General features: G+C 61.5%; 1 protein-coding gene across 1 annotated transcript; it reads right to left on the bottom strand.

The window, feature by feature from the left end:
• Nucleotides 1–2,106: 2,106 nt before the first annotated feature.
• On the bottom strand, nucleotides 2,107–25,807 carry COL2A1 (collagen type II alpha 1 chain). Its single transcript, XM_061347257.1, has 53 exons — nucleotides 25,675–25,807; nucleotides 22,936–23,139; nucleotides 22,026–22,243; nucleotides 21,864–21,896; nucleotides 21,041–21,094; nucleotides 20,850–20,951; nucleotides 20,690–20,767; nucleotides 20,521–20,565; nucleotides 20,387–20,440; nucleotides 20,240–20,293; nucleotides 20,091–20,144; nucleotides 19,951–20,004; nucleotides 19,812–19,865; nucleotides 18,519–18,563; nucleotides 18,373–18,426; nucleotides 18,248–18,292; nucleotides 18,065–18,118; nucleotides 17,878–17,976; nucleotides 17,711–17,755; nucleotides 16,221–16,319; nucleotides 14,923–14,976; nucleotides 14,477–14,584; nucleotides 14,329–14,382; nucleotides 14,148–14,246; nucleotides 12,575–12,628; nucleotides 12,394–12,492; nucleotides 12,264–12,317; nucleotides 12,045–12,098; nucleotides 11,785–11,838; nucleotides 11,030–11,083; nucleotides 10,885–10,929; nucleotides 10,522–10,620; nucleotides 10,317–10,424; nucleotides 10,184–10,237; nucleotides 9,184–9,237; nucleotides 9,034–9,087; nucleotides 8,901–8,954; nucleotides 8,720–8,827; nucleotides 7,746–7,799; nucleotides 7,611–7,664; nucleotides 6,884–7,045; nucleotides 6,703–6,810; nucleotides 5,443–5,550; nucleotides 5,177–5,230; nucleotides 4,989–5,096; nucleotides 4,572–4,625; nucleotides 4,364–4,471; nucleotides 4,188–4,241; nucleotides 3,948–4,055; nucleotides 3,583–3,871; nucleotides 3,255–3,442; nucleotides 2,710–2,952; nucleotides 2,107–2,619 (listed from the first exon to the last, which is right to left on the bottom strand). Exons 1-53 carry the CDS (start codon nucleotides 25,757–25,759, stop codon nucleotides 2,473–2,475), a joined length of 4,629 nt encoding a protein of 1,542 aa, XP_061203241.1. The 5' UTR covers nucleotides 25,760–25,807; the 3' UTR covers nucleotides 2,107–2,472.

The raw sequence follows: 25,807 nt of genomic DNA, 5'->3' as shown, positions 1-25,807 counted from the left end.
AAACTCTGCCTTTCTCCTGTGCAAACCAAACCTTGTCCTAGAGTCAGTGACTGGAGCCATCGTCTGCCCAGAATGACTGGGGGGAATGAGGGCAAAGGAACTCATCAGGGAGCAATGCAGCCCCTCCATCCCTTCCCATTGCAGCCAGGACCAGTATCCTGGGCTGCACCCCCAGAGCGTGGGCAGCAGCTCAGGGAGGGGATCCTGCCCCTCTGCTATGCTCTGGAGATCCCCCCCTTCCAACCCAAACCAGGCTGGGGTTCCATGACCTCAGGCACTTGCCCTGGTGGTCTCCATCGTGCGCTGCTCACACCACTCCAGGAACCCCCAGTTTGTGATGGGTTGAACTTTCCTGCTCTAAGGAAGAGGAAATCACAGCCTTTGCTTGTTATCCATCCCATTGCTCAGCTTCCTCCTCCTCTGTCCCCTGGTGCTGCTCAGCCTGAGCTGGTGTCTCCTTGTGGGATGAGGCCTCCTCCTGCTCCCCAACATTGCCTTTCCACCCCTGTCATCATCTTTAGCTGCAGCCCCAGCGTTAACCCCCATTGTCCTGTTGCACGGGGTTGCTTTGAGCTGGGTGATGTTTTAGGGTGCTCAGGACCCCGGAACCTGCTGCTTGGCTCCACAGGAGCGTGGCTTTACCCTGGTTCAGCATGCGAGGCTCTGAGCCAGGGCACTGCTCACTGGGGCTGCCCTGGGGTCATGGGCCAAAGCACTTGGCCTTTGAGAGGCTGTTTTGGGTTCGAAAATCCTCCTTAATCCTCCAATCTCCTGTAATGAATTCCTGCTGCCAACGTTCCGAGCTTCCCCCCTCCTGGGCTGCCTCTGGTGCCAACTGAGAGGGTTTCAAACCGGCCCCAAAGTAGAGCTTTGGACAAACCCTTTAACGTGGTCACTCCTCTTAGTGGGAAGCTGCAGCCCCAAAGGGCCAGGGTTTTAACCAAAATCACTGTCCTGGAACCCAAAGTGTGCCATGTGTGATGCTCCGGGGTGTTCCTGGCTCCTGGGGGGGCACTGGGATGCTTTGATTTGAGGCAGCAAACCCCAAGTGAATCCTGAACCCTCTCATTGCCAAGCTGAAGAGCTCGCCCCTGGGACTCTTCCTGACACCATAAAAGTGCTGCTGCTTGCAGAGGTGATGGTTGAGCATCTCCAGCCTTCCCTGCTGCAAATACACCCTGAAACTCTATTTAGATGGGCACAAAATGGGACAAATTCCATAGGGATGAGGGTTAGAGGACACCCCCACCTCTGGCTGTACTGATTTGCATGATTGGTCTCAGCATCCCCCTCCCCACTGGTTTTACTGGTTTTTTCTAACTGGTGCCCCAGTTGCATCACCCTGGTTCTGTTTGGGGGAGCAATGAGACCCCTTAACACAAACCTGTGGCTGCTGCCTTGGCTCCTGGTGCTTCAAGGGTTCTCATTTCATACAGTCCCAGAGGGGTTCGGGCTGAAGGGACCTTAAAGCTCCTCCAGCTCCAATCCAGCTCCAGGGACCCCTTCCACTGGAGCAGGGTGCTCCAAGCCCCTGTGTCCAACCTGGCCTTGAGCACTGCCAGGGATGGGGCAGCCACAGCTTCCCCATTCCAGCATCCCAACACCCTCATGGGGAAGAACTTCCCCATATCCCATTGAACTCTTCCCTCTTCCAGCTGGAAGCCCAAACCCCTCATCCCACCCCTCCATCCCCTGTCCCAAGCCCCTCTCCAGGTTCCCTGCAGCCCCTTTAGGCACTGGAGCTGCTCTAAGGTCTCCCCTTCAGGAGCCTTCTCCTCTCCAGTCTGCCCCAGCCCAGCTCTCTCAGGTTTTCCTCTCCCTTTCAGGGGGACGTTCATTGTTCAGGGATATTTTCCCCTTAATGAAGCGATTTGACCCAAACCTTCCTTTCTCACAGCTGAGAAACAAGGAGAAGGGATTTAAACCCCCAGAGACCAACAAAAAAAAACCCAAACCCACAGATTTATGTTTTCCACCAAAAGTATTTTTTTTTTGTCGTTTTTTTGTCTTTTTTTATATCAACTGATGTTAAAAAATACAGACTTGTTGTACAAGAATAGCACCATGTGATTGCGTTTGTGTCCTCTCATCCATTACACGGGGGCAGAGGGACGGGAGGGGATTCGTGGTACCTGGATTTGGGGACCCCTTTAGCAGGGAAGGGCCCTGGAACGTGCCGGATTCCCACCTCCCCCCGACCTCAACACGAGGTCTTGGGAAGAGAATAAATAAATAAGCCCATGGTTTCTTTCTGCTTCCAGCCTGCCCGGCCGGCGCTGGGAAGAGGCGGTGGTTCCCGACGGGAATGCCGTGAGCCGATGGGGGGGTCATTGCAGCCATTCAGTGCAGAAGTCATCTGGGGAAGAACTCGGGTCCTTGGGGTGAGTTTGGGGTTCGGTCCTTTCTTCTTTAGGTGCACGGGATTGGGCTGGAATTGCAAACGATCCAACCGAACGGACCGCGAAGCTCTCCTTACAAGAAGCACACGGGGCCGATATCCACACCGAACTCCTGCTCCGCTCCACCAATGTCCATAGGGGCAATATCCACAATGGGCAGGCGCGAGGTCTTCTGCGACCGGTACTCGATCACTGTCTTGCCCCATTTGCCAGTGTGTTTCTAAGGAGGGGGGAAACAAGAGTGGGATGAGATGCTCTTGAGCCCCAACTCATCACCTGCATCCTTGCCTCGCATTATCCCTGGCCTTACCGTGCAGCCGTCCTCCAGGACGCTGTAGGTGAACCTGCTGTTGCCCTCGGCTCTGATCTCCACGTCGTTGGAGCCCTGGATGAGGATGGCTTTCTTCAGGTTGCCCGTCTCCTCGTCCATGTAGGCGATGCTGTTCTTGCAGTGGTACGTGACGTTCTGGGAGCCTTCGGTGGACAGGAGGCGCAGGAAGGTCATCTGGATGCTGGCGGTGTTGGGAGCCAGGTCTTCGTCACCGTAGCTAAACTGGAGGGGAGAGGGGAGACATTGAAGCCAATGGGTGTTGCAACAACCCTCATTCCAGCCACCTTTTGAGGGCACTTCCAGGCTTTACATTCCCAAACGGAGCTGAACTGACCCTTTCTTTCAATAGAGTCCCCTAGAAGAGCCAGCCCCTTGTGTAACATCCATCAACACAACTCCAAGGAAGGACATCCCAACCGTCCAACTGGACACTCAACACCTTCCCCTGCTCAACGTCCATTCCCATTCCCATCCATTCCCTTTCCCATTCCCGGTGTGCACCACCACCCCAGTGGAACACTTACATGGAAACCACCATTGATGGTCTCTGCGAACCAGACGTGCTTCTTGTCTTTGGTCTTGCTGGTCCACCAGTTCTTCTTGGGGATGCTCCTGGGGTTGGGGTAGACGCAGGTCTCACCCGTCTCCATGTTGCAGAAGACTTTGATGGCATCCAAGGTGCAGCCTTGGTTCGGGTCGATCCAGTAATCTCCTGCAAGGGAGGGCAAATGATGCATGAACACGAGGTTTTGGACGTCAGAGCAAAGAGCATCATGGACCTCGCTGTCCCCTTGGGTGCAAGAGCTTGGGGCGAGGCGCCGGAGGGGAGGAGGCAGGGATGGAGGCTCCTACCGCTCTTCCACTCGGGATGGCAAAGCTTGATGTCCCGGCAGGTCCTGGCTGGGTTCTTCTTGGAGCCCTCGGGGCTGCGGATGCTCTCGATCTGGTTGTTGAGGGCCTTGAGCGTGGCGTCCACCTCGACGTCGTGCTGCCGCAGGTTGCTGCCCGCCTCGTCCGCCCGCATGTACCGGATGGGGTCGGGGCCCTTCTCCGTCTGCCCCAGCCCCGCGAAGGCTGACATGTCGATGCCGGTGCCCGGGGGGCCGGGAGGACCGGGGGGACCGGGGTTTCCAGGGGGACCCTGCAGGAGGAGGATGGTGCCATGGTGATGCTCTGCTCCGAGCCCCATCCCTGCCGCCAGCATCACTTCCACTCACCGCAGGTCCTGGTTCGCCGCTTCGGCCACGGGGGCCGGGGGGACCGATGGGGCCGGGCATCCCATTGGAGCCGTCCTTGCCAGAGGGACCGACGGGGCCGGGGGGACCCTGCGAGAGAGCCCCAAATGGGGGGTCAAGAGGCAGGGAAGGGTCCATTGGGGAGTGAGGTGACCCAGGAGGGCTCAAGGATGCAGGTGCCTCCTTTCCCTCTCATCTCCCCAACCCATGGGCAGGACTTACCCTGGGGCCGGAGGGACCTGCAGGACCAGCAGCACCTTGGTCTCCAGAAGGACCCTGAAGAGAAGCGAGGGTGGATGTTACAGCACCGAGGGATGCTCAGCCTGATGGAGCCGCATCCAGCTCCATGGTGAGATACGGGGGGTGCTGAGTGCTGGGGTCCCTAAACCATCACTTACGGGTGGTCCAGGAAGACCCTGCAGGCCGGTGAAGCCACGGTGGCCTTTCAGCCCCCTCTCTCCAGCCTCTCCTGTCTCTCCCTTGTCACCGCGAGGCCCTTGGGGACCCTGCAAGGGGAGAAAGGGACTTGGGTGTCAGGCTCGGGGTGCCCAATGCACCCCAGGGTGCTGCGCATCGCTCACAGGGTGCCCCAATGCCATCACTCACCGGCATGCCTCGAGCACCAGCAGGGCCGGAGGGACCCATGGGACCTTGTGCGCCCTGCGGAGAGAAAAGAGGGGTCTCAAGGGGTGCCCTTTGCCTTCGGGGAGGGCTGAACCAGCTCTGCTCCGAGCATCGGGACAGCAGAACCGGCACCTCTCAGCCGAGCATCACCATCGAGTCTTGATCCTTCCATGGGCAGATTATCCTGGTGCAGCATCCCGGGGCTGTGTGCGGCAGAGCCGGGCTCTTGGAGCCCATGAGCAATGGGGAAGATGCTCCAAAGCCTCTACCAGCACTCAGGGTACCACAGAACCAGCTGCTAACAGCCCCGCTCTGGCTCTCCCCATTACTCCAAGCAGGAGCTCATCACAGTGGGGGGGTCACTGCTGCGTGCCCCCATCTCCCCTTGCCAGCACTCACCGTCTCGCCTCTGTCTCCCTGTTTGCCAGTGGGACCCACGGGGCCGGGAGCGCCGGGAGCACCGGGAGCACCGGGAGCACCCACGGGGCCGGTCTCACCGCGGTCACCCTGTGCCAGGACAAGGGCAGGGTCAGGGAATGGGGGGGATGTGAAGGCACAAAGAGGGGGGGGCACGCGGCTGAGCTCACCTTGACACCGGCAGCGCCGTCTCTTCCGGGGGGGCCATCGGAGCCGGGGTTACCCTGGGGGAAGAGGGGGGTTAGGACTGGGATGGAGCCGGACACGAGCAGCATCTTCCAAGCCAAAGGCACCGGTGGAAGGTGCTGCCGGGAGCCCAGTGGTGGTGCTGGGAGCTCTGGCTGCGGGATCAGCCATGCCCGAGCCCATTGGGGTCACATTGGGATGAGCCCGGCCTGGCCTGGCTGCAGTGCCCTGTCCATGGGATGGTGCCCACCTCGCGGCCGGGTTCACCAGCAGGACCGGTCAGACCGGGGGGTCCCACGGGGCCGGGGGGGCCACGGTCACCGGCGGAGCCGGGAGCTCCTTGTTTTCCAGGTTCACCCTAAAGGAAGGGAAACGGGAGAAACACATTGAATGGGAGATCCCAGCATTGAATGGGAGATCCCATCAGATCCCAGCATTGAATGGGAGATCCCAGCACTGAATGGGAGATGCCAGCACTGAATGGGAGAGCCCAGCATTGAATGGGAGATCCCAGCACTGAATGGGAGAGCCCAGCATTGAATGGGAGATCCCATCAGATCCCAGCACTGAATGGGAGAGCCCAGCACTGAATGGGAGAGCCCAGCATTGAATGGGAGATCCCAGCACTGAATGGGAGATGCCAGCATTGAATGGGAGATCCCAGCACTGAATGGGAGAGCCCAGCATCGAATGGGAGATCCCAGCATTGAATGGGAGAGCCCAGCATTGAATGGGAGATCCCAACATCAAATGGGAGATCCCAGCATTGAATGGGAGAGCCCAACATCAAATGGGAGATCCCAGCACTGAATGGGAGATCCCAACATCAAATGGGAGATCCCAACATTGAATGGGAGAGCCCAGCATTGAATGGGAGAGCCCATCAGGTCCCAGCACTGAATGGGAGAGCCCAGCATTGAATGGGAGATCCCATCAGATCCCAGCATTGAATGGGAGATCCCAGCATTGAATGGGAGAGCCCAACATTGAATGGGAGATCCCAGCATTGAATGGGAGAGCCCAACATTGAATGGGAGATCCCAGCACTGAATGGGAGATCCCAGCATCGAATGGGAGATCCCAGCATTGAATAGGAGATCCCAACATTGAATGGGAGATCCAGCACTGAATGGGAGACCCCAGCAGACCCCAGCATTGAATGGGAGACCCCAGCACTGAATTGGAGACCCCAGCATTGAATGGGAGACCCCAGCACTGAATTGGAGACCCCAGCATTGAATGGGAGACCCCAGCACTGAATTGGAGACCCCAGCATTGAATGGGAGACCCCAGCACTGAATTGGAGACCCCAGCATTGAATGGGAGACCCCAGCACTGAATTGGAGACCCCAGCAGACCCAGCGATGACCCAGCCATCACCACCCAGTCCCAGTGCCGCGGGATGGGCTCCCTGCACTCAGAGGGTCCAGGGACCACCCCTTGGGATCCAAGCACCCCCATTCTGGGTGCCCCAATGATGCTCCCCCCCTACTCCCCCATCCTCGCTCACCGAGGGCCCCGGCAGCCCGGGGAAGCCCCTCTCCCCTCTCTGTCCGGGGAGCCCGACGATGCCGCGCTGTCCTGCCAAGCCTTGGGGGCCGGGGGGGCCATCGGGACCCTGTGGAGGCGAACGGGGGCTCAGCACCGGTGCCTGCGGGCCCAGCCCCACGGGAGCCCCAGCCCCAACGCACCGCGGGGCCGTCCTCGCCGGGCTCGCCCTTCTCCCCGGGGGGACCGGCGGGGCCCTGGAGCCCGGGGTCACCGGCGCGGCCGGGGGGCCCCGCGTCACCGCGAGCGCCCTTGGGTCCGTCCTTGCCAGCGGAGCCGGGGGGGCCGGGGGGGCCCGGGTTACCCTGGGGGGGGGAGGGGAGAGAGAGGAGGTGAGCGCGGGGGGGGGCTTTGACAGCACCGGCGAGCGGCAGCGCTGGGGGCTCCGAGAGAGACCCCGGCTGCTCCTGAGTGATCCCAACTGACCCCAGAGTGATCCCAGCTGATCCCAACCAATCCCTGAGTGACCCCAACTGATCCCTGAGTGATCCCAACTGAGTGATCCCAGAGTGATCCCAGCCAATCCCAGAGTGATCCCCAAGTGATCCTTGCTGATCCCAACCAATCCCTGAGCGATCCCAACTGAGTGATCCCAGAGTGATCCCAACCAATCCCAACCAATCCCTGAGTGATCCCAGCTGATCCCAGAGTGATCCCAACCAATCCCGGAGTGATCCCAACTGAACCCTGAGTGATCCCAACTGATCCCTGAGTGATCCCAACTGAACCCTGAGTGATCCCAACTGAACCCTGAGTGATCCCAACTGAACCCAAGTGATCCCAACTGAGCCCTGAGTGATCCCAACTGCTCCCTGAGTGATCCCAACTGCTCCCAACTGCTCCCAATCAATCCCAGCTGCCCCAACTCACGTTCGGGCCGGGAGGTCCCACTCTACCGGCAGCACCAGGGAATCCGGTTGCTCCCTGTGGAAGCAGAGGATGGAGGCGGCTCAGAGGCAGCTCCCGCTGCCCCCAGCACCCCCCTCACAGCCCCCCCATACTCACCGGGGGACCCTGAGCTCCACGCGCTCCTTTGGGACCAGTGACACCCGTTGGGCCCTGGGGAGAGGAGGAAAAGGGGTTGGAACATGTCCTGTGGGACAGCACCAGCATCCCAGGATGGGGCACCCCACAGGGTCCATCCCTGTGTTGGGATGCTCCGGCTGCACCAGCATCCTGGGATTGGGCACCCTGCAGGGTCCATCCCTGTGTTGGGATGCTCCGGCTGCACCAGCATCCCGGGATTGGGCACCCCACAGGGTCCATCCCTGTGTTGGGATGCTCCGGCTGCACCAGCATCCTGGGATTGGGCACCCTGCAGGGTCCATCCCTGTGTTGGGATGCTCCGGCTGCACCAGCATCCCGGGATTGGGTACCCCACAGGGTCCATCCCTGTGTTGGGATGCTCCGGCTGCACCAGCATCCTGGGATTGGGTACCCCGCAGGGTCCATCCCTGTGTTGGGATGCTCCGGCTGCACCAGCATCCCGGGATTGGGTACCCTGCAGGGTCCATCCCTGTGTTGGGATGCTCCGGCTGCACCAGCATCCCGGGATTGGGCACCCCGCAGGGTCCATCCCTGTGTTGGGATGCTCCGGCTGCACCAGCATCCCGGGATGGGGCACCCCATGGGGTCCATCCCTGTGTTGGGATGCTCCAGCTGCACCAGCATCCCAGGATGGGGCATCCTGCAGGGTCCATCCCTGTGTTGGGATGCTCCGGCTGCACCAGCATCCCAGGATTGGGCACCCCATAGGGTCCATCCCTATGTTGGGATGCTCCAGCTGCACCAGCATCCCGGGATTGGGCACCCTGCAGGGTCCATCCCTGTGTTGGGATGCTCTGGCTCCACCAGCATCCTGGGATTGGGCACCCCGCAGGGTCCATCCCTGTGTTGGGATGCTCCGGCTGCACCAGCATCCCGGGATTGGGCACCCCGCAGGGTCCATCCCTGTGTTGGGATGCTCCAGCTGCACCCACCTGCGGGCCCGGGGCACCGGAGGGACCTTGGGGACCGGGAGCTCCAGCGTCTCCCTTCTGGCCGGGCTCTCCCTGCTCCCCTTTGGCTCCGGGTTGTCCATCGGCGCCCTGCGGGAAGCGGCTCCATCAGCGGCAGGAGCCGCAGCTGCGCCCGCACCGGGACACGGGGCCGGATACTCACCGGGGGCCCGGCGAATCCAGCGGGACCGGGGGCACCGGGCTCCCCACGCTCGCCCTGTGGGAAGAGATGGGGGTCAATGGGGGGGCAGGAGCGGTGAGATCAGTGCTGAACCCAAGGGGGGGGGGGTACTTACGGGGGCACCGCGAGCACCGGCAGCACCGGAGGGACCGGGGGGGCCGGATTCTCCCTGGAAAGGGAAGGAAAGGAAAGGATGGGGAGTTGGTGGGGTGTGGATGGGATCACCCCCAGTTGGGAGCAGCCAAGGGGCTGAACAGGACCTCACCTTCTCGCCATTGGGGCCAGCGGGGCCGGGGGGACCGATGGGACCTGTGAGACCCTGGGGAGGAGACACAGGTGAGGGTGAGGCCACCATGAGCATCCCTTGCCAGCCACTGTGCTCCTGCCATGTCCCCATCCTTCTGTGTCCCCATCCATCCATGTCCCCATCCTGCCATGTCCCCATCCTATGTCCCCATCCTTCTGTGTCCCCATCCTGCCATGTCCCCATCCTATGTCCCCATCCTATGTCCCCATCCTGCCATGTCCCCATCCTGCCATGTCCCCATCCTATGTCCCCATCCTATGTCCCCATCCTTCTGTGTCCCCATCCTGCCATGTCCCCATCCATCCATGTCCCCATCCTGCCATGTCCCCATCCTGCCGTGTCCCCATCCTGCTGTGTCCCCATCCTATGTCCCCATCCATTCATGTCCCCATCCATCCATGTCCCCATCCTTCCATGTCCCCATTCTGTCATGTCCCCATCCTATGTCCCCATCCATCCATGTCCCCATCCTTCCGTGTCCCCATCCTGCCATGTCCCCATCCTGCCATGTCCCCATCCTGCCATGTCCCCATCCTTTCATGTCCCCATCCTTCCATGTCCCCATCCTATGTCCCCATCCATCCATGTCCCCATCCTGACGTGTCCCCATCCTATGTCCCTATCCTTCTGTGTTCCCATCCTGCCATGTCCCCATCCATCCATGTCCCCATCCATCCATGTCCCCATCCATCCATGTCCCCATCCTTCCATGTCCCCATCCTGCCATGTCCCATCCCATCACGTCTCCATCACACCATGTCCCATCCTACCATGTCCCATCCTACTGTATCCCATCCCACCACTTCCCCATCCCACCCTGCCCCATCCCGCCCTATCCCATTCCAACCTGTCCCCATCCCACCACGTCCCCATCCCACCACATCCCCATCCCTCCCTGCCCCATCCCGCCCTATTCCATCCCTCCCTGTCCCATCCCACCCTGTCCCATCCCACTTACGCGTGCGCCGTCCTTCCCAGGAGCTCCCTCGGGTCCCTTCTCTCCAACGTCTCCCTGCAGGGCCAAGCCAGCGGTGCCATGAGCCCGGCTCAGCCCTGGCACCGCTCGGGCACCGCTGGCACCCATCACTCACCCGATCTCCCTTGGGACCGGCGATCCCGGCTGCTCCTCGCTCCCCGGGCATCCCCTGCAGCCCCGGGGGACCCTGGGCGCCATTGGGGCCGGCGGGGCCGGTTGCACCCTAAAGCAGAGCAAAGGAGCGGTTATTGGGGTGCCGACACCCCCAGGCACCCTGGGCACGGTCACACCGAGCCCCGTGTCCCCCCCTTGGCACCCACCTTGGGTCCGTCGGTGCCCGGTGTTCCGGGGAGCCCGCGGGGACCCTGCAGCCCTTGTGCACCGGGAGAGCCGCGTTCACCGGGGAAGCCGCGTTCACCCTGGGGGGGGGGGCAGCGTTAGGAGGGGGCCATGGGGCCACGGTGAGGGTCACAGCATCCGTATCCCAAAGGATGGTGGCAGAGCATCCGTCCCGCGCTGTCCCGGTGGGACTGGGATGTACTGGGAGCCATGGGCTGCAGACAAGGCTGAGCCACCAGGGGGAGCCGCTGGCCCTGGATGGGGGTGTCCAGGCCCCCCCCAAGCCCCCCATGGGATGGGGACAAGCGCCACATCCCTGATCCATGGGGACAAGGGACACTTACTCTGGGACCGACGAGACCGGGGGCACCAGCTTCCCCAGGAACACCCTGTGGGGGGGGAAGAGAGTTGGGGTTCAGCCATAGGGGCTGCAGAGGGGTCCTGAACCCCACTTTGCACCCTGGGGGTGCCCAAGAGGAGGGGCCTCACCTGGTCTCCGGGTTTGCCGCTCTCTCCAGGGGGACCTGGTGGCCCGGGCAGACCCTGGGATGGGGAGGAAGCAGCGTGAGCAGCAGCGAGACCCCAGCATCACCCCCAAGCATCACCCCCAAGCATCACCCTTGAACATCACCCTGAGCATCACCCCTGAACATCACCCTTGAACATCACCCCCGAACATCACCCTTGAACATCACCACCGAGCATCACCCTTGAACATCACCCCCAAGCATCACCCTGAGCATCACCCCCGAGCGTCACCCCTGAGCATCACCCTGAGCATCACCCCCAACCATCACCCCCGAGCATCACCCCTGAGCATCACCCCTGAGCATCACCCTGAGCATCACTCCCCAGCATCACCCCAGAGCATCACCCCCAAGCATCACCCTGAGTGTCACCCCTGAACATCACCCCCGAGCATCACCCTGAGCACCACCCCCAAGCATCACCCCTGAGCATCACCCTGAGCATCACCCTGAGCATCACCCCCAAGCATCACCCTTGAACATCACCACCGAGCATCACTCCTGAGCATCACTCCCCAGCATCACCCCAGAGCACCACCCTCCAGCATCACTCCCAAGCATCACCCTGAGCATCACCCTGAGCATCACTCCCCAGCATCACCCCAGAGCATTACCCCCAAGCATCACCCTGAGCATCACCCCCAAGCATCACCCCTGAGCATCACCTGCAAGCATCACCCCCAAGCATCACCCGAGCTCCCCCTGCCATGTGCTCACCTGGAAGCCAGAGGGACCGGGCGCTCCTTGCTCTCCCCTCTCTCCCGCAGGACCCTATGGGAGGACGATGCTGAAGGACCCTGGAGCTTCCCCACCCCAAGGTTTTGGGGTCATGGGGACACCCCAGATCCCCACCACTGCAGGGGCTGCGAGCGAGCGGCTCCATCCCAGCAGAGCCGGGTGGGCTCTTGCCCACAATGGGGGGGTACAACCCCCAGACCCCCATTTCAAGCAGGGTTTGGGTCCGGTGGGGCACTCACAGCAGGTCCTGGGGGGCCGGCAGCTCCGGTCTCACCATCCTTGCCAGGAAGCCCCTATGGAGGAGACAGCCCCTCACTGAGCTCCGGGTACGATGCTGCAGGCGCTGCTGCACCCGTGCCTCAGTTTCCCCACTGGGACACTGCGGGTGCCTCAGGGCAGCGATGCTGGAGCCCCCCCCAAGGTGTGTTTTGGGGTGATGGGGAAGGGAAACCACTCACCCGCAGCCCCGGTGCTCCAGGGAGCCCTTTCTCACCGGCTTTTCCAGGCTCGCCCTAGGGATGCAGGAGGGAGGTGACGGTGATGGGCTCCATGTCCCTGTCACCGCCCCGCTTTGGGGTCAATACTCACATTGGCACCTTTGGGACCAGGGAAACCCATCACACCGGGCTGGCCACGAGCACCCTGCGGGCCTGGGGGACCGGGGCGTCCGTCCTCGCCGGGGGCACCCTGTGGGGATGGGGGCGTCAATGGGGACCACGCTGGACCCCGGTCCCCCTCCCCACACCGACCCCTGCGCAGCAGCACTTACAGTGGGGCCGACTTTGCCTTGAGGACCAGCATCTCCTGGGCGGCCGGTGAGACCCTGAGGTGGGGGGGAGCAATGGGGAGCTGAGGGGGGCAGCCCCAAGGTGGGGATGCCAGCACCAACCCCATGACCTCAAAGAGCATCATAACCCCAAACGAGCACCTTTGCTAAGCCCAAATGCACCCTAACTCACCCCAAAAAGCATCTTAGTTAGCACCAGGAAAGCATCTTAACCCCAGGGCACATCTGAACCCCAAAGAGCATCTTTGGTACCCCCAGACTGCATCTTCACTAACCCCAAATGCATCTTGGGTAACCCCAAAGAACATCTCAATTAGCAAAGAGCATCTTGACTGACCCCAAAAAGCATCTTAAGTAACCCCTAAGAGTTTCTTCATTAGCAATAAAGAGCAACTGAACCAATCCTAAACAGTGTCTTAGTGCCACAGAACATCTGGCCAACCCCAGAAGCACCATAACCAATCCCAAAAGCACCTTATTGACCCCCAAAGCACCTTATGAGCCTCCAAAGCATCTTAACCAATCCCAAAAGCACCTTATGGACCCCAAATGTACCTTAACTGACCCCAAAAACACCTTATGAGACCAAAAGCACCATATGAACCCCAAATGCACCTTAAATGACTCTTAAAGCACCTTACGAACCCCCAAACCACCTTATGAACTTCGAAAGCATTTTTTTGACCCGAAAGCGCTTTTTTGACCCAAAAGCACCTTATGAACCCCAAAGCACCTTATGAGACCCAAAAGCACCTTATTGACCCCCAAAGCACCTCAAGTGACCCTAAAAGTACCTTATGGACCCAAAAGCACCATATGAACTCCCAAAGCACCTCAAATGACCCTAAAAGTACCTTATGGACCCAAAAGCACTATGTGAACTCCCAAAGCACCTCAAATGACCCTAAAAGTACCTTATGGACCCAAAAGCACCATATGAACTCCCAAAGCACCTTATGAACCCCAAAAGCATCTTATCTACTCCAAAAGCACCTATCTACCCCAAAAGCACCTTATCTACCCCAAAAGCACCTATCTACCCCAAAAGCACCTTATCTACCCCAAGAGCACCTTATCTACCCCAAAAGCACCTTATCTACCCCGAGAGCATCTTATCTACCCCAAAAACATCTTATCTACCCCAAAAGCACCTATCTACCTCAAAAGCACCTATCTACCCCAAAAGCACCTTATCTACCCCAAGAGCACCTTATCTACCCCAAAAGCACCTTATCTACCCCAAGAGCACCTATCTACCCCAAAAGCACCTTATCTACCCCAAAAGCACCTTATCTACCCCAAGAGCACCTTATCTACCCCAAGAGCACCTATCTACCCCAAAAGCACCTTATCTACCCCAAGAGCACCTTATCTACCCCAAGAGCACGTATCTACCCCAAGAGCACCTTATGTACCCCAAAAGCACCTTATCTACCCCAAAAGCACCTTATCTACCCCAAAGCATCTCCTGCCTGCCCCCATCAGGTCCCACCACCATCCCCACCCGGCCCTGCCGCTCTCCATGCACGGTGCAGGATGCGGCCCCGGCTCTTACCCTGGCTCCGGGCAGGCCGGGCTCTCCGGGGCGCCCGGGGTCACCGGTGGCTCCTTTGGGCCCTGCGAGGCCGGCGGGGCCGCGCTCGCCCGGAGCTCCCTGTGCAGGGGGGGACATGGATGTGTTGGGGGGCTCAGGGCTGCGGCCCTGGTCCCCCCCGCATCCGTGCCCATAGCGGTACCTTGGGTCCAGCCAGCCCGTCCTGCCCCGGGAAGCCGCGGTTGCCGGGAGCGCCCTATGGAGGAAGAGGAGGAGGAGGAGGAGGGAGATGGGACGGGAGGGTCTGGGGGGGCAGCACCCCGCTGTGGGCTATGGGGGGGGTCACGCACCCTCTCTCCGGGTGGCCCCACGGGGCCGGCAGCGCCCGGTTCACCGCGGGCTCCCCTCTTGCCTTCCTCACCCGCGGGGCCGGGGGCTCCCTGCGGTCCTGCGGGGCCCTGAGGAAGAGGAGAAGGGGTCACAAGGAGCCGGTTTGTACGGGGGGGGGATGCAATTCCCGATGCATCCCAGATGCCGGCGCCACGTGTGCCGTCGGCGCCAGGGCTCGGTGGCCACCCCGGCGGGAGCCGGCCCCGTGTGCATTGAGGCTGGTTAATGAAGCGAGGGGGGAATGTCCCCGCCTGGGGGGGACACGAACACAGCGGCTTTTGTTCCGCACGGGAGGGGGGACGCTGCCCCTCGAGGGGCCTCCGCAGGGAAAGGGATTCGGGAGATGCCGGTGAGATTCCAGAGGGGGGGGGGGGGGATGGATGCGGTGCCCCCATCCCGTGCTCACCGTCTCGCCCTTAGGTCCTTGCTCGCCTTTGAAGCCCGCGATGCCGGGTTCACCCTGCGGAGGCAGAGGTGATGAAGCCGCAGTGTCCCCAAGGCTGTCCCCATCACAAACACAGCCCCAGGCCCCTGTGTCCCTGTTGATGCCTGGCCCCATACCCACCCTGTCCCCAGCTTTGTCCCCAAGCCGGCCTCGTCCTCACCCTCACTCCCATCTGCACCCCTGTCCCCAGCCCATCTCTGTTCCCATCCCCTCTCCTGGTCCAACTTTGTTCCCTTCCCCAATTCCTGCTCCCTTATCCCTGTCCCCTTCCCATCCCTGTCCTCAACCCATCCATGTCCCCATCTCCAGCCCCTTTCTTGTCCCCATCCTCATCCCCATCCCTCCTTGTCCCCATCCCTGGCCCCAAGTCCCCAACCCATCCATGTCCCCATCCCTGTCTCCAGCCCCTTTCTGGTCCCCATCCTCATCCCCATCCGTCCTTGTCCCCATCCCTGGCCCCAAGTCCCCAACCCATCCATGTCCCCATCCCTGTCTCCAGCACCTTTCTTGTCCCCATCCTCATCCCCATCCCTCCTTGTCCCCATCCCTGGCCCCAAGTCTCCAACCCATCCATGTCCCCATCCCTGTCTCCAGCCCCTTTCTGGTCCCCATCCTCATCCCCATCCCTCCTTTTTCCCATCCCTGACCCAGCGTCTCTCCTGTCACCAACTCCTGTCCTCATTCCTGACCCCAGCCTGAACTCTGTCCTTGTCCCCATGCCTGTCCCCGTTGTCATTCTTGTGTCCATCGCTTTCCTCATCCTCATCTCCATACCAGTCCCCCTAGCTGTCCGTGTACCCAACCCTGTAGCCACCTCCTGTCCCCCTCTCCACCCTCATCCCCACCCCATCCCCATCCCTTCTCTGTTACCATCCCTTCTCTGTCCCCATTCCCACCCCATCCCCATTTCCATCCCTGTCCCCATCTCATTTCTCTCCTCACCCCATCCCGTCTCCATCCCAATCCCACCCCCATCCCATCTCCATCTCCATCCCACGCCAATCCCGTCCCATCCCCATCCCCGCTGTCCCCTTTGGGCACCAGGACAAGGTGACCTGGGGGTGACCTGGACCCGGTCGGGAGAGGACCCACAAAGAGGTTGGGATGGGGTCGTGACTTGTGCCAGAGTGGGCGGGGTCAGATGGAAGTGGGCGGGGTTGGTGGTAGTGGGCGGGGCCAGAGCCACGGTCCCCTCTCGGGAGGTCTCGGGGTGTCTCTGTGGGGCTCTGGAGGTGGGAGGGGTCTCAGGGGTCTCTCACCGTCTGTCCCTTGGGTCCCAGCGGGCCGGTGGCTCCTTGGGGTCCGGGTGGGCCGCGGGGGCCGGGGAAGCCTGGAGCACCCGCGATGCCGGGAGCACCCTGAGGGCAGCAGGACACGGTCACCGGGGACACGGAAAGGACCGCGTCTCCCAGCATCACCGCACTCTTCCTCACCCCCGTGTCCCCACACCTCAGCATCCCTCAGCATCCCGCATCCCCCCAACATCCCGCATCCCCCAACATCCCGCATCCCCCAGCATCCCGCATCCCCCAGCATCCCATATCCCTCAGCATCCCGCATCCCCCCAGCATCCCACATCCCCCAGCATCCCGCATCCCCCAGCATCCTGCATCCTCCAACATCCCTCATCCCCAGCATCCCATATCCCGCATCCCCAGCATCCCTCATCCCACAGCATCCCACATCCCACATCCCCAGCATCCCATATCCCGCATCCCCAGCATCCCACATCCTGCATCCCGCATCCCCCAGCATCCCGCATCCTCCAGCATCCCTCATCCCCCAGCATCCCATATCCCTCAGCATCCCGCATCCCCAGCATCCCACATCCCCCAGCATCCCATATCCCCCAGCATCCCGCATTCTCCAGCATTCCGCATTCTCCAGCATCCCATATCCTCCAGCATCCCTCATCCCCCAGCATCCCATTCCCCAGCATCCCATATCCCTCAGCATCCCATATCCCTCAGCATCCCATATCCCTCAGCATCCCGCATCCCCCAGCATCCCGCATTCTCCAGCATCCCCCAGCATCCCGCATCCCCCAGCATCCCACATCCCCCAGCATCCCACATTCCCCAGCATCCAGCATCCTCCAGCATCCCATATCCCTCATCATCCCACATCCCCCAGCATCCTGCATCCCCCAGCATCCCACATCTCCCAACATCCCGCATCCCCCAGCATACTGCATCCCCCAGCATCCCGCATCCCCCAGAATCCCCCAGTATCTCCCAGTATCTCCCAGTATCCCACATCCCCCAGTATCTCCTAGCATCCCCAGTACCACCCACTATCTCCCAGTATCTTCCAGCATCCCATATCCCACAGTATCTCCCAGCATCCCGCATCCCCAAGCATCCCACATTCCCCAGTATCTCCCAATATCCCACATCCCCCAGCATCTCCCAGCATCCCCAGTACCTCCCAGTATCTCCCAGCATCCCACATCCCCCAGCATCACACATCTCCCATTACCTACCTGTATTTCCCAGCATCCCATGTTCCCCAGCATCCACATCCCTCAGTACCTCCCACTATCTCCCAAGCACCCCATATTCCCCATCATCCCATGTCCCCAGTATGTCCCAGTATCTCCCAACATCCCAAATCCCCAGCATCTCCCAGCACCCCCCTCAACGAGCATCCTCCCACCCCCAGCATCCTCCCACATCCCCATGTTCCCTATGACCCCCAGCATCCCCACATCCCAGCTCAGCCCCCCCATCCCTGCCCCATTCCCACTCACCGCAGAGCCCTTGGCGCCGGGAATGCCGTCAGTCCCAGGGTTACCCTATAAGAGAAGACACCCCTGAGGCTCTATCCCCGTGCCTCAGTTTCCCCACTCAGGATCACCCCATCCCCATGGATCCCAGTGCAGGGGGCACACAGGGACACGGGGAAGGGGACACTCACAGGGGCACCGGAGGGGCCGGGAGAGCCGGGGGTACCGGATTCACCACGGGGGCCCTGGGCACCCTCGGGTCCTCGTGCTCCGGTGGGTCCAGCTTCACCCTGCGGGGAGCACAGATGGGGTGAAGGGGATGCGGCAGCCGGCCCCGTGCCTCAGTTTCCCCATTGGGAGCAGCCCCTTTGCCCTTACCTTGGATCCAGGGGCACCGGGGAAGCCGGGAGCTCCAGCCGGACCCACAGGTCCCTGTTGGTGGGGGGGGTGAAGAATGTGAGGCCCTGCACAAGCTTTGGTGGGGAGGGACCCCAGTGCCCCCCATGGGGTAACACAGGGACCGCAGCTCTATGGGAAGGGCTGAAGCACCCCGATACTCACCGGGGGTCCCGCCGGGCCGGGGAGACCGTCATTGCCACGAGCACCCTGTGGGGACACGGTGATGGGTGTCATGGGGGGAGATGGGGTCCCCATCACCGCGTGTCACCGGGCACCGTCACACTCACCGCAGCGCCGGAGGGGCCGGGTCGTCCTCTCTCTCCAGGCAGCCCACGGGGACCCTGGGGGGGGGACACGGGGACCGGTTGGGGCAAGGAAAAGCTTCCCCCCCCCCCGTGCCTCAGTTTCCCCGTTTGCCACCCCAAAGACTCACCATGGGGCCGGGGGAGCCGTTCTCGCCGGGGGAGCCGGATTCACCCTGCGGGGAAGGGTGGAGAGGGTGAGAACCACCAGGCCTGACGCCATGGGGATGGTCACACATCAGCCCCAATGACATGGAGATGGTCACACATCAGTGATGGCACCATGGAGATGGTCCCACATCAGCCCAGATGCCATGGGGATGGTCACACACCAGTACTGACACCATGGGGATGGTCACACATCAGCCCAGATGCCATGGGGATGGTCACACATCAGCCCCAATGACATGGAGATGGTCACACATCAGTGATGGCACCATGGAGATGGTCACACATCAGCCCAGATGCCATGGGGATGATCGCACACCAGTACTGACACCATGGAGATGGTCACACATCAGCCCAGATGCCATGGGGATGGTCACACACCAATACTGACACCATGGGGATGATCACCCAACAGCAGTGACACCATGAGGATGGTCACGCATCAGCCCAGATGCCATGGGGATTGTCACCCCCCAATATTGACACCATGGGGATGGTCACCTACCAAGACTGACACCATGGGGATGGTCACCTACCAATACTGACACCATGGGGATGGTCACCCAACAGCCCAGATGCCATGGGGATGGTCACACACCAGGCCTGACACCATAAGGATGGTTACTCAACAACCCTAATGCCATGGGGATGGTCACCCAACAGCACTGACACCATGAGGATGGCTACCCACCAAAATTGATGTCATGGGCATGGTCACCCACCAGCCCCAGAACCATGGAAATGGTCACCCACCAACCCTGATGCCATGGGGATGGTCACCCACCAGCCCTGATGCAATGGGAATGGTCACACACCAGCTCTAATGCCATGGAGGTGGTCATCCACCAACCCTGATGCCATGGAGATGGTCACCCACCAGCCCTAATGCCATGGAGATGGTCACACACCAGCCCTGATGCAATGGGAATGGTCACACACCAGCTCTAATGCCATGGAGGTGGTCATCCACCAACCCTGATGCCATGGGGATGGTCACCCACCAGCCCTGATGCAATGGGAATGGTCACACACCAGCTCTAATGCCATGGAGGTGGTCATCCACCAGTCCTGATGCCATGAGGATGGTCACCCAGCATCCTTGATACCATGGGGATGATCACCCACCATCCTTGATACCATGCGGATGATCACCCACTAGGCCTGACACCATGGGGATGGTCACCCACCAGGCCTGACACCACAGTAGTGGTCACCCACCAGCCCCGATGCCATGACGATGGTCACCCACTGCTTACCTTGGCTCCAGGAGCTCCTGCCTCTCCTTTGGCACCATCCAAGCCAGGGTATCCCTGTGGAAAGAGAGATGGGGAGGGGGGGTCACCCTCTGTGCCACCAAGTGATGGGGACCCTCGGGGGGGGTACGCACACACTCACCCGGTGTCCTTTCACTCCGGGCAGCCCGGGGGTCCCGGGGAAGCCTCGAGCACCCTGCGGGCGAGCACAGAGAATGGGGGTCAGGGGGGGACACGGGGGGTCTCGGGGGGGGGGGGGTACGGAACCGGGTCCTGCCTTACCTGGGGTCCGGGGGGGCCGCGCTCTCCGGACTTGCCGGGTTTGCCGGTCTCACCCTGTGGGGACACGAGATTGGGGTTGGGGGGGACGAGGGCACCTTTGGGGCCACTGCTGCAAGGAGCTGCCCGTTGAGGGCCCGCGCAGCACTCACATCATCGCCGGGCTTGCCAGGGGGTCCCGGGGGGCCCCGGGGACCCATCGGACCCTAAAGGGAGCAAAGAGGCAGCGGGTGAATGGGAGCCGATGGGGGGCGGCGCGTCCCCAAGCCGGGACAAGGGGAAGGGATCGGGGCACTCACAGCAGCGCCGGGCTCGCCGGGCTCGCCGGGGTTGCCTTGGAAGCCTTGGGGACCCTGGAAGAGACAAGGGGGCATCAATGGGGTGGGGGGATCCCACCAGAGACCACCGATATGGGGAGGGGGGGGTTACTTACAGGAGCACCGGAAGGTCCGGGGGGGCCGCGGGGTCCCATGGGGCCCTATGGGGAGAGAGTCAGAGTCAGCATCACCTGCAGGGGGTGCCCCATAACGGGGGCGGTCCCATGATGAGCTGCATCCCCCTTGGGGGGGTCCCTGCACTGGGTTGGGGGTGAATCGCGTTACCATGGGTCCCTGCATGACGCCCATCTGCGCGCCTCCAGCCTTCTCGTCGAAGCCTCCGGCCATCTGAGCCGCGAAGTTCTACGGGGAAGAGGGGGGGATCTGAGCGCACTGAACCCCCAAAAACCCCTCGTTTCACCCCAAAACCCACTCTGATACTCACCCCGCCGAGGCCGGGAGGGCCGGGAGGGCCGGGGGGACCGGGGGGACCGGGGTTCCCAGGGGTACCAGGTTCTCCATCCCTGCCTCGGGGGCCGGGAGCGCCCTAAAGGAGGGGAAGGAGAGGGGGTGATCCATGGGGTGAGCGCGGCAGGTCCCTGCGGCACCCATCACTGGGGGCGGGTTCGCTCTCACCTTCTCCCCCTTCTCGCCACGGTCCCCTCGCTGTCCCTGCTCCCCTGCAGGGCCCTGTGGGAGAGAGGGGGGTCAGCTCTGCCCTATACCCTCCCCCCCATATCCCACCATTCATATCCTACCTTCCATATTCCCCCCCCATATCCCACCCACCATATCCCACCCTCCATATCCCCCCCCCATATCCCATCCCCATATCCCCCCCCATATCCCACCCTTTATATCCCACCCCTCATATCCCACCCTCCATATCCCCCCTATATCCCCCCCATATCCCACCCACCATATCCCATCCTCCATATCCCACCCCTCATATCCCACCCTCCATATCCCCCCCATATTCCATCCCCATATCCCCCCACATATCCCACCCCTCATATCCCACCCACCATATCCCACCCCATATCCCCCCCATATCCCATCCCCATATCCCACCCCTCATATCCCACCCTCCATATCCCACCTTCCATATCCCACCCCTCATATCCCACCCTCCATATCCCCCCTATATCCCCCCCATATCCCATCCTCCATATCCCACCCCTCATATCCCACCCCTCATATCCCACCCTCTATATCCCCTCTCTATATCCCCCCCCATATCCCCCCCATATCCCCCCCATATCCCATCCTCCATATCCCACCCCTCATATCCCACCCCTCATATCCCACCCTCCATATCCCCCCCATATCCCCCCCATATCCCACCCCTCATATCCCACCCTCCATATCCCACTCTCTATATCCCCCCCCATATCCCCCCCATATCCCACCCCCTTCCCACAAATATTCCAGCAATGCACCAAGTGAAACGTGTTCCCACCTGCGGTCCCGGAGGCCCTCGGGGTCCTACAACCTGTGATGGGGGGGGGCACACAAGGATGGGGTGAGATGGGTGCAGGGGGGACCCCCTCCAACCCACACCCCAACAGCAGGGACCCCGTTTTGGGGGTGCCCCCCTCCCCAGTGCGCACCCAACACTTACATCTTTAATGTCACCGGGTTCACCCTTCTGCCCCTGTAATGCAAAGCATGGGGTGAGCCAAAGAGCCCCCCAAATGTACACCCCCCAAGTGGCACCCCCCAAGAGCCCCATGTTCAGGGCTCCTGCTTTGAACCCCCCACCCCGTTTTGGGGGAAAATCCCAGGATATTGGGACCGGGGTAGGGGATGGACCCAACCTCACCTTGGGGCCAGGATGCCCTGTTGGGAAACAAAGAAATAAAGGGGAATTAGAAGGGGAATGGGCTGGGGGGGGACACACACAAAAGGCACAACCCGGAGGGGGGGGGGGGGTGATGCTCCTGGGGGGCTGTGGGGCAAAACCGGGGGGCACAGGAGCAGAGGGGCTCCCCCGAAGCGGGGTGGTGGGGAAAGGGGGGGGGGGCAAAGCAGGGGTCAGCATGCGGGATTGGGGGGCTGCACGGTTTGGGGGGGGGGGGCTCAACCCTTCAACCCCCCCGGGGGGGGGGGGGCAAGGAAGGGTTCAAAAAGGCAACTTGGGGGGTTTGGGGGGTTGGGGAATGGGGTCCCGGGGCTTTTCCATCGTTCCAGGTGGATTATCCCGATGCGGGGGATGGAAACGTCCCTTTTGGCACGGGATATCCGGGGAGATGAGGTGGGGGGGTCCCCCCATCATCACCCCCTGCGCCCCAAACCCATCTGCTTCCAACGGGTTCAAATCCATTCGGAAGCAGATAAACCCCCCCAAATCCGTTTAAAACACCCCAAATCCATACCGACCACCCCAAATCCTTCCAAACCATTCCGGAACCATCAAACCCCCCCCAAAACCCCTGCAGGCTTTGCCAAGTTGCCTTTCTCATGGATGCTCCCGGTTCCCATCCATAGCCGGTAATTTATTTATCAAGGAAAAGAGGGAATAAATAAATTACAACCGCTGGGCTGCTCAGCGGGACATATGGGGCAGCACTCTCCGAAGGGGATTTCGGGGCTGGGGCAGTCCCGCAGCTCCTCGCAGATGATGTCGTCGCACAGGACGGTCCCCGTGTCGCACACGCAGATACGGCACGGCTCCGGCTTCCACACGTCCTTATCGCTATAGCTCTGCCCGTCCTGCAGGCAGCTGCCTGCTTCGGCTGCGGGGATAAGGGGGATGCGGGGCTACACCGTGCGGGCATCGTCCCCCCTGTGGGGGGGGTCGGGGAGGGTGGCAATGGGACTGCAGGCAACGAGGTGGTGGCGTTGCTATAGGGGGATCCCCCCCTTTCCCCAGCATCCCGTGATATGGGGGGGGGAAGAGGATCCTGGAGCGGCTCAGCGAGGGGGTTCCAGCTTGAAGCAAGGGGGACCCCGTGTCCTGGGGGGCATCGGCGCATCCCCACAGCCCCTGCACCTCCAATGGGACACGGGCAGCAGCTCCATTGGTTCCATGGGGCTGGTGGTCCCAAGCTCCATGGGATGTGGCCCAAGGTCCCCAGGAGCACCCAGATGGCCCCAGGCTGCACCCCAGTGTCCCCAGGAGGTGCCCCACGCTGCACCCCAGTTTCTCCAGAGGTGCCCCAGGGTCCCTGGGATGTGTCCTGGTGTCCCTGGAGTCCTCAGGGACCTTGGGATGCGCTGCAGTGGCCCCCAGAATGTGCCCCAGGATCTCCACGAGGTTCCCGGTGTCCCCAGGGACCGCAGCTCGGTCCCCAGTGTCCCCACACTGGTGCCCAGGATGCATCTCAGCATCCCCAGGCCATGCCCCAGGGCTGGACCTCAGTGTCCTCAGGCTGGACCCCGTGTCCCCAAATGGACCCCATTGTCTCACTCTGGACCTTGCTGTCCCCAAGCTGCACCCCACTGTCCCATCTGGACCCCATGGTCCTAATGCTGGACCCCCAGTGTCCCCCACTGCTCCGTCCCATCCCTGGCTGTCCCTCCCCACTATCCCTAAACTTTCCCCACCCACCCACCCCCCTCTATATCCCCAGTGTCCCCATACTGTCCCCAATGTCCCCACACTGTCCCCAGTGTCCCCACACTGTCCCCAGTGTCCCCACACTGTCCCCAGTGTCCCCATACTGTCCCGCACTCTCCTTGCACTGTCCCTTAGTATCCCACGCTGTCCTTCCCTGCCCCACGTTGTCCCCCAGTCTCTCCCCCCCCCTCCAGTCTGTCCCATTCCAACTACCCTGGAACTCTCCCCATTCATCCCACACTGTTCCCCCTGCCCCACAGTCCCCCCCTATCCCATACTGTTCCCCATTGTCCCCACACTGCCCCCCGCTTTCCTTGCGTGTTCCCTCATCCCAATCCGTCCCCTCCCGCTACCCTGAAGCCTTCCCCATCCATCCCACGCTGTCCCCCCCCCTATTCCTCCCTGTCTCCCTTCTATCCCGCACTGTCTCCTGGTGTCCCCGGGCTATTCACCACTTCCCTTGTGTGTCCCCCCCCATCCCAGTCTTTCCCCTTCCAACTACCCTGAAACTTTCCCCATCCATCCCAAACTGTCCCCCTCTATCCCGCACTGTCCCCCTCTATCCCAAACTGTCCCCTCTATCCCACACTGTCCCCCTCTATCCCAAACTGTCCCCTTCTATCCCAAACTGTCCCCCTCTACCCCACACTGTTCCCATCCATCCCAACACTGTCCCCCTCTATCCCAATCTGTCCCCTCTATCCCGCACTGTCCCCCTCTATCCCACACTGTCCCCCTCTACCCCACACTGTCCCCCTCTATCCAACACTGTTCCCATCCATTCTAAACTGTCCCCCTCTATCCCAAATCGTCCCCCTCTATCCCACACTGTCCCCCTCTATCCCACACTGTCCCCCTCTACCCCACACTGTCCCCCTCTATCCAACACTGTTCCCATCCATTCCAAACTGTCCCCCTCTATCCCAAATTGTCCCCCTCTATCCCACACTGTCCCCCTCTATCCCACACTGTCCCCCTCTATCCCACACTGTCCCCCTCTATCCAACACTGTCCCCATCCATCCCAAACTGTCTCCTCTATCCCGCACTGTCCCCCTCTATCCCGCACTGTCCCCCTCTATCCCACACTGTCCCCATCCATCCCAAACTGTTCCCATCCATCCCACAGTCCCCGTCTACCCCACACTGTCCCCCTCTATCCAACACTGTTCCCATCCATCCCAAACTGTCCCCCTCTATCCCACACTGTCCCCCTCTATCCCACACTGTCCCCCTCTATCCCACACTGTCCCCCTCTATCCAACATTGTTCCCATCTATTCCAAACTCTCCCCCTCTATCCCAAATCGTCTCCCTCTATCCCACACTGTCCCCCTCTATCCCACACTGTCCCCCTCTATCCCACACTGTCCCCCTCTATCCCACACTGTCCCCCTCTATCCCACACTGTCCCCCTCTATCCAACATTGTTCCCATCCATTCCAAACTGTCCCCCTCTATCCCAAATCGTCCCCCTCTATCCCACACTGTCCCCCTCTATCCCACACTGTCCCCCTCTATTCAACACTGTTCCCATCCATCCCAACACTGTCCCCCTCTATCCCAAACCGTCCCCCTCTATCCCAAACCGTTCCCATCCATCCCACACCGTTCCCCGCGTCCGCGCCGCCCCCCAGCTCCCCCATTCCCCATCCCCATCCCTGGGGGGGGGGGAGGCGGGGGGGGGGGATGGATGGATCGGTCTCTACTCACGGAGGTCTCGGTCCTGCGCGGCGACAACGGCGAGGAGGAGGATGGCGAGGGCGGCGGCGAGGCGGAGCGGGCGGCGGCCGGGCATGGCGAGGCGGCGGCGCCCCTCACCGTGCGTCGGGCCGAGCAGTGCCCG

Source organism: Neopsephotus bourkii, unplaced genomic scaffold (genome assembly GCF_033783945.1).
Source record: "Neopsephotus bourkii isolate Nb327-2 ecotype Australia unplaced genomic scaffold, CSIRO-AGI_Nbou_v1 NB_309, whole genome shotgun sequence".
NCBI lineage: Eukaryota > Metazoa > Chordata > Aves > Psittaciformes > Psittacidae > Neopsephotus > Neopsephotus bourkii.
Note: the sequence above shows the minus strand (reverse complement) of the source record. Positions and strands in the feature narration are given on the sequence as shown.

Bases quoted from the DNA above. Each gene is read 5' to 3' on its own strand.
- COL2A1 (XM_061347257.1), bottom strand. From the start codon at position 25,759: ATGCCCGGCCGCCGCCCGCTCCGCCTCGCCGCCGCCCTCGCCATCCTC. The intron at 23,140-25,674 runs GTGAGTAGAGAC...TTATCCCCGCAG, and splicing joins CGCGCAGGACCGAGACCTCC to CCGAAGCAGGCAGCTGCCTG. The intron at 14,247-14,328 runs GTACCGCTATGG...CCCCCTGCACAG, and splicing joins ACGGGCTGGCTGGACCCAAG to GGAGCTCCGGGCGAGCGCGG.